The sequence below is a fragment of the Lucilia sericata genome, unplaced genomic scaffold, assembly GCF_015586225.1.
Source record: "Lucilia sericata isolate MDLA Ls3-8-SP2 unplaced genomic scaffold, ASM1558622v1 Contig001583F_arrow, whole genome shotgun sequence".
NCBI classification, from domain to species: Eukaryota; Metazoa; Arthropoda; class Insecta; order Diptera; family Calliphoridae; genus Lucilia; species Lucilia sericata.
In genome coordinates this window covers 11,746-20,389 of record NW_023995503.1, presented here as the reverse complement: position 1 = coordinate 20,389, position 8,644 = coordinate 11,746, and the positions used below count along the sequence as shown (strand labels likewise).

The following is an 8,644-nucleotide window of genomic DNA, read 5'->3' as shown; positions in this document are numbered from 1 at the left end:
GAATTCCTAAATTATCACTATATATCAATTTACACTAACCTTTTCTTAAATTCTATTTAATTCAGCAAGAGCCATAAGCGGCTTAACCGGAGTCTCACCATGGCTCAAACGGGTCCTTAATGACCCAATTAGTAAAAACTAATTATGAAACATCATTGAGTCCTTAATGATTCAATCCGAGTCCTTAATGACTCATTCAAAAATAAAAATACAGTCCACGGGAGCCCTTAATGGCTCGACATTTATTTTATTACAACACTTTAACTGTTGCAAGAAGGCCGGCAATGTTTAAGTACAAATCGATTATTTGCGGTATGATTTACTATCATTAGTTTACATCTTTGATTGAAAACTATAATAAAATAACGAGTAAACCGCTAACTGTATTTAAACTTTGTTTGCCTCCATATACTTAGAAATAAGTAGTTAAAAGTCACTCGTCATATAGAAGCCTTAAAGAGCACTTCTTGTGTGCATACTTTCTTAAGGTAAATATAAAATAAAGGAAGACAAATTCTAAATTTATAATAAATAATTCTAATAATAACTTTTAAGTGGTTTTTCAAAAAGAAAATAGTTTTTTAAATGTTATATAAACCATACATGGGAGTAGTTAATTATATCGACTAATTAATTGACGACTTCATTAGCATTAATTCAAAAAAAATTATAATTATTTTTTTTTCATTAGCATTATTTTGTCTAATGGTAATGCTTTTTAATGGAACGATTTCATTAGTAATTATTAAAAAAGAAATTTTCCTTACCATTATTTAATATATTTTAAAAATTTTCGAATATAAGTTCGAATTTCGAAATTAATTTCGAATATCCGAACATTATAATATATTGTCATTAGGTGAAATCATGCATGCCAATTTTCAGCCCATTCGGACTAGGAGAACTAGTTTTAACAGCTTTAAAAATTTTTCGAACACGAGTTAAAATTTTCGAATTTTTTTTTATGACACAGAGATTAATTTAAAAACATAAAACATTTTTCGAAAATAACTTCGAATGGGTTTTAAAAGTTTTCAAACCTGTGCTCGAATCTTCGAAAAATTTTCCTGAATTCTTATTAAATATATTTTTCGACAATTATAAATACTAATTAAATTTGTTTTAGAAAATTCATTATCAAATTCATTACCATTATCAAATAAGTTATAATGAAAAAAATATAATTTTCATTAAATGGTACTTAAAATATTTTTCATTACAATTTTTTCTATAAATGGTAATGAAATTTGAATACTGAAAAATTCCCATGTATGATATAAACGCATTACAGTAAAAAAAAACAATTTTAAAAGAAAGAAGTGAAGACTTACAAAAAACCATAACTTTTATAAATATATATATATATAATTCTGAAGTGTAGACTTACAAAAAACGTAGTGCAACAAATGGGTAAAAAGCATCGCAGATAGAAAAAGGATGTAATTTTGTAAAATAATTTAAAAGTTTTATGAACTTTTAGTTGCATTTTCTGGAAAAGCTACTTATCTGGTGCAGGCCTTTATTCTATATTTGACTCTAGCCCCTGTATGAAGCCACTTTCAGAAAATTAGTTTTTCTTCAATATGTCGCAATTGAAATAAAATTCAACATAAATATTTTATTTGCTAAATAAAAACATTTTAAATAAACTCACAACTGGTGCAGGGTATCATATGGTCGGCCCAGTCCGGTTATACTTTCCTACTTGTTTAAATATTTATGTATATCGTGGTGTACTAATTGCACATTATATACCTTCGCCCTTTTGTATTTTTAATGAAAATTATATAATAAACTACTTTGAAAACATTATTGGGAGGTCAAAGATATTTTTAAAAGATATAGAGAATTTAGAATAACTATAGAGTTCGGAATAATTGTGTTAAATTAAAAAGGAAAATATACTACCCAGAAGGTAGCTTTAAAATGAAAGGATACAAAATGCAAGATATCCTTAATCGATTTTTATCCTTTCATATTCTTCAAAGTTCCCACTTTTTTAACTTTTTATCATAGAGATAAAGAAACTCGGTTCCACAATATCAAATTTCTCATTTTCTACATAATATTTTAACAAAAAAAGGACTTTGAAATTTTCAGAGGAGAAAATTTTATTAATTTATTAAAAAAATATATATATAAAAATATACATATATAGCTATGAAGACCAAATTTTTTACTCTTAAAAATAAAACAAAATACGATATATAAATACTGCAATTGTCCTCTTTAGTTTGATACCCATATTGTTATAATAGGGTGGCTAAAAATATTTTATAAACATTTTTGAAAATTGTATGTACCACAAATTTGAAAGTCCTTTAAAAAGGACAAACGATCAGAAAATGAAAAACTGAGTACGCAGTTATACCACATAAATTATGTGCTTTCGTATGTAAGTATATGGTTTGGATCGTGTGTGAAAAATGGTGTTGGACGGTGTTATATTTGCATGTGGCTTTAAGTGTTAGTGCAAACTCTATGTTATTTTATCGGTTTCGATATGACTATACCATTTATTGTTAAAAAAAACAAAATTATCTTTCATTTTCAAATTTTGGATTTTTTGTTCGTGAGGAGCTTTTATTGCTTGGACAAAAAAATAAATACATTTTAATTATATTTGTATTTTTTAAGTTTTTAATCGGATTTTTTGGAAAGATTTGTGATTTTTATTGAATTCCCTTTTAGTTATTATAAAATAAATGGGAAAATATTTAATAGATGAGTTGAGGCAAGCTTTGTACTACCGAAAAGAGGAGAACTACGTTGACGCTAAGAGATAAGGAAAAAAGTCTTGGTTTTATGGCCGGAACCTTGGATCGATCCTTATCTTTTGTCAAAATGCGCTTAAAGACAACAATCAACTGAACACCGTGGAAGACCAAAGAAAACATCAACAACGGATAATCGTTTAATTCTTATGGCAAAAAAAACTCTTTCATCTCTTTCATCTGCAGATAATGGTAACGTAATTTCGTCCCGAACGGCTCGTTGAACGGCCAGAAGAATTCATTTGCTTCGGCAAAAAAATAAAGAAACGGCTAACTTTCGCCAGAATTCACTCAAATTGGTCCGGACCAAAAGGTGAAAAAATATGGCGTAATATCGTATAGACCGACGACACTAAAATTAATTTGTTCGGAAATGGCGTAGTAGGCAATGTATTTGTAGATGTTGTAGGCAATGTAGGGTTGTCTTGATGTACTTGCTTTGGAATATGAGGCAGTAAAGCTGGATTTTGAAGAATTTGTTGATCTGTATTAAAACTATCTTCTGAATTAGAATCGGGATTTGAACATGTTGGTGTGTCAGGTGATTGTATGTTAGTAAGGCGTAATTGGTTTATGTGGCGCTTAAATACAAACCCATTATCAAGACGAACAATATAATGTAGGTAACCAAGTTTTTTAACGATGGTACCAATTCTCCATGAAGGCTTATTTACGACATAATATCTGGCTTGAACACGATCTCCCTCACATAGCTGTCTAACTAGTGTACCTGAATTTGAAGTTTTGCAGGATTTTAAAGGTTTTAAGGCATCAAGTTGTATTCTAATCTGCCTTCCTAGATACTGCTCAGAGGGTGATTTTCCATTTCGCAGCGGTGTTGCTCTGTATCTAAAAAGTATCTCACGAATCTTTTTGGGAATAGGCGATGAATCGTCAGACATGGCCGCTATGCGCTTCTTAAGAGTCTGGACATTCCTTTCGGCCAAACCGTTTGTTGCTGGATGTCCAGGGGCAATAAATTTTTGAAAAATGCCAGAATTTCCACAAAATTTTGTAAATTCGTCACTTTTAAAGATGGTTGCATTATCCGATACCATAACATCTGGATATCCGTTTCTGGCGAAAATGTTTAATAACATTTCAATGGTTGAAGAAGAAGTTGGTGCGGAGGAGCATACGCCAACTTCTGCCCATTTTGATTTGGAATCAATGACTACTAGAAATTGATACCCTTGGTAAGGTCCTGCATAGTCAATGTGAATACGCTGCCAATTTTCTTGTGGTTCATCCCAAGGATGCAAAAAAGCTTTTGGTGGATTATTCTGTACAGAAGCACAAGCAGCACACGAACGGACGAAATTTTCAATATCTTTATTTATTGAAGACCAGAATACGTACCTTCTCGCCAGTTGCTTCATTTTGGTTATACCAATGTGAGTATAATGAAGTTCATTAAGCACAGCTTGTTGAAGTGAAGTTGGAACCATAACCCTTTTTCCTTTAAATAAAATATCAGAATCAATAGTATATTCCGTATCGGCAACATTTGAATGGCGTAATTCGGCGATGATTTTTGAAAGTTGTGAATCTCTATTTGTAGCATTTCGAATTGAATTATAATTTAATTCTAATGAACTTATTTGAAACAAGGTTGAATTACAAATAGTGTGCACTTCATCGTCTATAAAATTTATGTGATCCATACTTGTAGTTAAAGGGGCTCTTGACAGGCAATCAGCATTGATGTTTTCCTCACTTTTCTTCGTAGCAACTTCATAATTATAGCCAGTCAAAAACGCAGCATACCTCTGAAGTCTCGATGATGTCATTTGTGGTAATTTAGAATTTTGGTGGAAAATGCGGGATAATGGCTGGTTGTCAGTTACAAGCTTAAAAAGTCTACCATACAGGTATTCATGAAAATGTTGAACAGAAAACACAATCGCTAAAGCCTCTCGGTCAAGTTGAGAATAATTCTGTTCTGCTGGTATTAATGACCTCGATGCGAAAGCAATCGGCCTTTCCGTACCATTAACTACATGTGACAAAACGCCCGCTATCCCTGTGGGACTAGCGTCGCATGCAAGCATAACTTTTAACTCAGGATTGAATGGCATTAACACACGCTCACTAGCAATTTCCTTTTTCAGCAATTTGAATGACTTTTGGCAGCTAGAATTCCATTTAAAACTTACATTTTTACGTAACAAAAGTCGTAACGGTGTTGTTATTGTGGAGGCGTTGGGTATAAATCTAGAATAATAGGTCACCATGCCAAGAAATTGACGAACATGCTCCACACATTTTGGTTGGGGCATCTCAACAATAGCCTTTACTTTAGAAACAGATTTCTGGACTTTGTTGTACTGCACAGTATGACCCAAAAATTCGATTTCTTCCTTGTAGAATGTACATTTTGAAAGGTTTAAGTGAAGGTCGTATTTTTTTAATTGAGTCAAACAAGACTTTAAATTGGCTTTGCACTCAGCTAAAGATTCACCATGAACCACAATATCATCAAAATACGATTCTGTCTTCGGAATTTCACGTAATATTTGATCTATAATTCTATTAAATTCAGCAGGAGCTGTTTTGATGCCAAATGACAGGCGATTCATTCTAAAGGTGCCTCGATGAGTTGAAATAGTTTGAATTTCGGATGAAAGCTCATCGACTGGGACGTGTAAATAGGCTTTGTAAAGATCAAGGCGACAATAATATTTTGAATCCTTCAGGCTATTGAATATTTGATCTATTTTTCGTATTGGATAATGTGCACTTACTAACCTTTGATTTACGCCCACCTTATAGTCTACGCAAAGTCGCACGCCTCCGTCAGCTTTTGGAATAACTACTAGGGGAGAACCCCAGTCACTATTGGCCACTTTGGTGATGATCCCACCTTTTTCCAATTCGTCAAGCTCCTTATTAACTCGTTCTGTTAATGCATACGGAATTTGGCGCTCTTTTGTGTAGCTAGGTGTGGAATTTTCACGCAATTGTAACGAAATTTTGTAGTTAGGGATACACCCAATTTTCTGATCAAAAACTGACGCAAATTCGGTCATTAAATCTTCAATTTGATTCGAATCTGTAATAGAATTAGTGACAAACATAGCTGAATTACCATTATCTAATTCATTAAGATTTATGCCTAAGCGACGTATCCATGTCCTTCCTATTAGAGCCGTACACCCGTCCGGTACCACATAAAGGTCATCAATTATAGAAATGTTGTTGAATTTGACATGTACATGTACCTTGCCATCTGGAGTAAACGTATTTTGTGTGTAGGAACGGAACACGATATTTGTTGGGGTTATTACGTTAGACAAACGCAGTTCTTTGAACATACTTCGGGGTAAAAATGAATATCCAGAGCCTGAGTCTACTTCAAATTTTACAGTTTTTCCTTCTATTGAAATATTTGCATAGTAACGATCAGAATTTCTATTTGAGTAGTCATTGCAGTAAACATCAACAATTTTATAAATTCCGTAATTGGAATTATCACTTCGAACTTGATTTGTTGAGTTGCCTCTGGTACTCTGAGTGTTTTTAGGTCCGGCATTAGGACTATCCGCCAAAAGAGAAGCAATGCAGACTTTTGCTACATGCCCGTGCTTTGCACATAAATTACACTTTAATTTTGAACTGGATCGACAGTCTTTTGCAAAATGGTCATTCCTGCCACATCGCAAACATAACCCAGCAATACCCAATTTCTCGTAATTTACTTTACGCTTGTGTTGATGTTGAATTCTGGGGTGTATTGGTACTTTCCTCTTATTGAAAATTTTATTGACAGATGCGTTTGATGAATTTGCTGCAGCCTGCGATAATTCCTTTGCATCACACTTAGCTGCTTCGAGCGCCAACGCCTTTAACACAATTTCTTCAAATTTAGTTGCATTTGATTGCAGTAGTTGTTCACGAATGCCATTGTCATTAATGCCACGGATAAATTGTGCCCTTAAAAACACATCAGAAATTGAACTTTTGCACGCACAATCTGACACAAACTCACAATCGATGATATCGGTACGAAGTACTGCGACAAAATCTGCCACCGACTGTCCCTCACTCTGATATTTGGATAAGAATTTGTGTTGGGCCACAAGTACGTTCCTCTTTGGAGCTAAATAATTTTCTAATAGCTTTAATAAATCATCGTACTGTAGTTCAGCTGCAATTTTTGGTGCCGCTAATGCCGTCACCCTATCAAAATGCTTTGCACCAATTGAATTGAGGAGGAGCTTCGTACAATACTCCTTATTATTTTCGACGTTCTTCATGTTCACGTAATTTGTGAACCGCTGTATGTAATTACGGAATGTCTCCTTGGCCGTATCAAATGCTTCGAAGTTTGGAACTAATGCTGTGTTGATGATGTTACTGTTCGGTACTGCACTTGAGGAGGATGCACCAACAGTCAACTTGGATATTTGTGTTATCAAATCTTGTTGCGTCTTCATGAATATTGCAAATTGATTGGCATCCATCTTGATTTTTTTTTTTTTTTTCTAAGCTTGCACTTGCTTAAATACAAAAAAAAAAAATACAAAAAACTTATTTATTTTTTTTTTTAATAACAATTTTACTCTCGTCGCCAACTATTGTATTTTTGAGTGCTGTTGAAATTTGGTAGTCGAATCTAAATAATAATGTACGTCTTCTGTTTATTATAACTATTTATTAATAATATTCAAAACTACATTTTATAAAGGTGTTATTAAATGGCGCTCAGTTTATAGAATAACGAAAGAACTACTCGATAAAAGAAAGTCAAAAGATGTTTGATGGTGTGGTTGCCATATTAATTTGTTTACAAAAGTATTAACACTACAACTGACATAAAAATATAACAAAAATTAATTAGGTTCACTTTTTAATTTATCTTCAATAAATATTTTAAGCTATTAAACAGAAATTTTACTGGTGTATTTTTTTTTGTCCATATGTGTATAAAAAGAAAAATTGGAATAGATAATGCGGAAGATATTCTACATTATATTATAAATGATTAAATGTCTGTAACTCCTAAACCAAATGAGAGCAAGAAAACATTTTACACCAGTTTAAACACAGTTTCAAATTAAGTTTGCAACATCTGCACACAGGGCCAGAGAATTTGATTTTTGGCCAAGTCGTTCGCATAACCATTCACACCAATATGTTGAGCACGCTTTGAAGCAGGTTTCGTGAAAATCTTATATAAATCTAGCAGTGGATCTACATAATAAATAAATATCAGGGACGCTTATTAAGATTTTGTGAGAAAAAATTAAAATGGCGGATCTAAAATGGTGGTCAACACATATGAGTCACATTTGATTCGAATGCGAATTAAAATTTTCAAAATTTAACAAACTGAATCCAATATGACGGATCAAACATAGACAATAATTAAATTTCGGGGACGCTGATTAGCATTTTGTAAGAAAAAAGAAATAAAAATTTAAAATGTCGGATCCAAAATGGCGGTCAACATTTTTAAAAAGTGGCTAAATGGAATATTTAATGCGAATACAGATTTTCAAAACTCAATAAACTGAACTCAAGATGGCGGATCAAACAAAGCCTAAAATGAAAAAATTATTTTTTAAAAGTATTTAACATCAACAAAGTAAAAATATATGTATGCGTAAAGTATATCGGGACATAATACTAAGAAATCTTAATTAAAAGATATAATGACAGATCACAATGATAAAAAACTTTAAAGCCTCCAAATAAAGAATGCATACCTTTTTTTCCTCTCCACTTTAGTCTTAAAAACCATTAAAAAAATTGTGATATTCATAAACAAATAATAAACCCATAACAGCTATTGTGCTGTTTTATGTTTTTCTTGACAGCACTGTACAATTTGGCTGTAATTTTTGCGCACAATTTCATATTTTTATTAT

The 8,644-nt window shown here is 32.3% G+C and overlaps 1 protein-coding gene across 1 annotated transcript; it reads right to left on the bottom strand.

Moving 5' to 3' along the window:
• Window positions 1–3,061: 3,061 nt before the first annotated feature.
• On the bottom strand, window positions 3,062–7,237 carry LOC119612026 (uncharacterized protein K02A2.6-like). The gene is made up of 2 exons (XM_037967738.1): window positions 3,802–7,237; window positions 3,062–3,732 (listed from the first exon to the last, which is right to left on the bottom strand). Exons 1-2 carry the CDS (start codon window positions 7,235–7,237, stop codon window positions 3,062–3,064), a joined length of 4,107 nt encoding a protein of 1,368 aa, XP_037823666.1.
• Window positions 7,238–8,644: the final 1,407 nt, after the last annotated feature.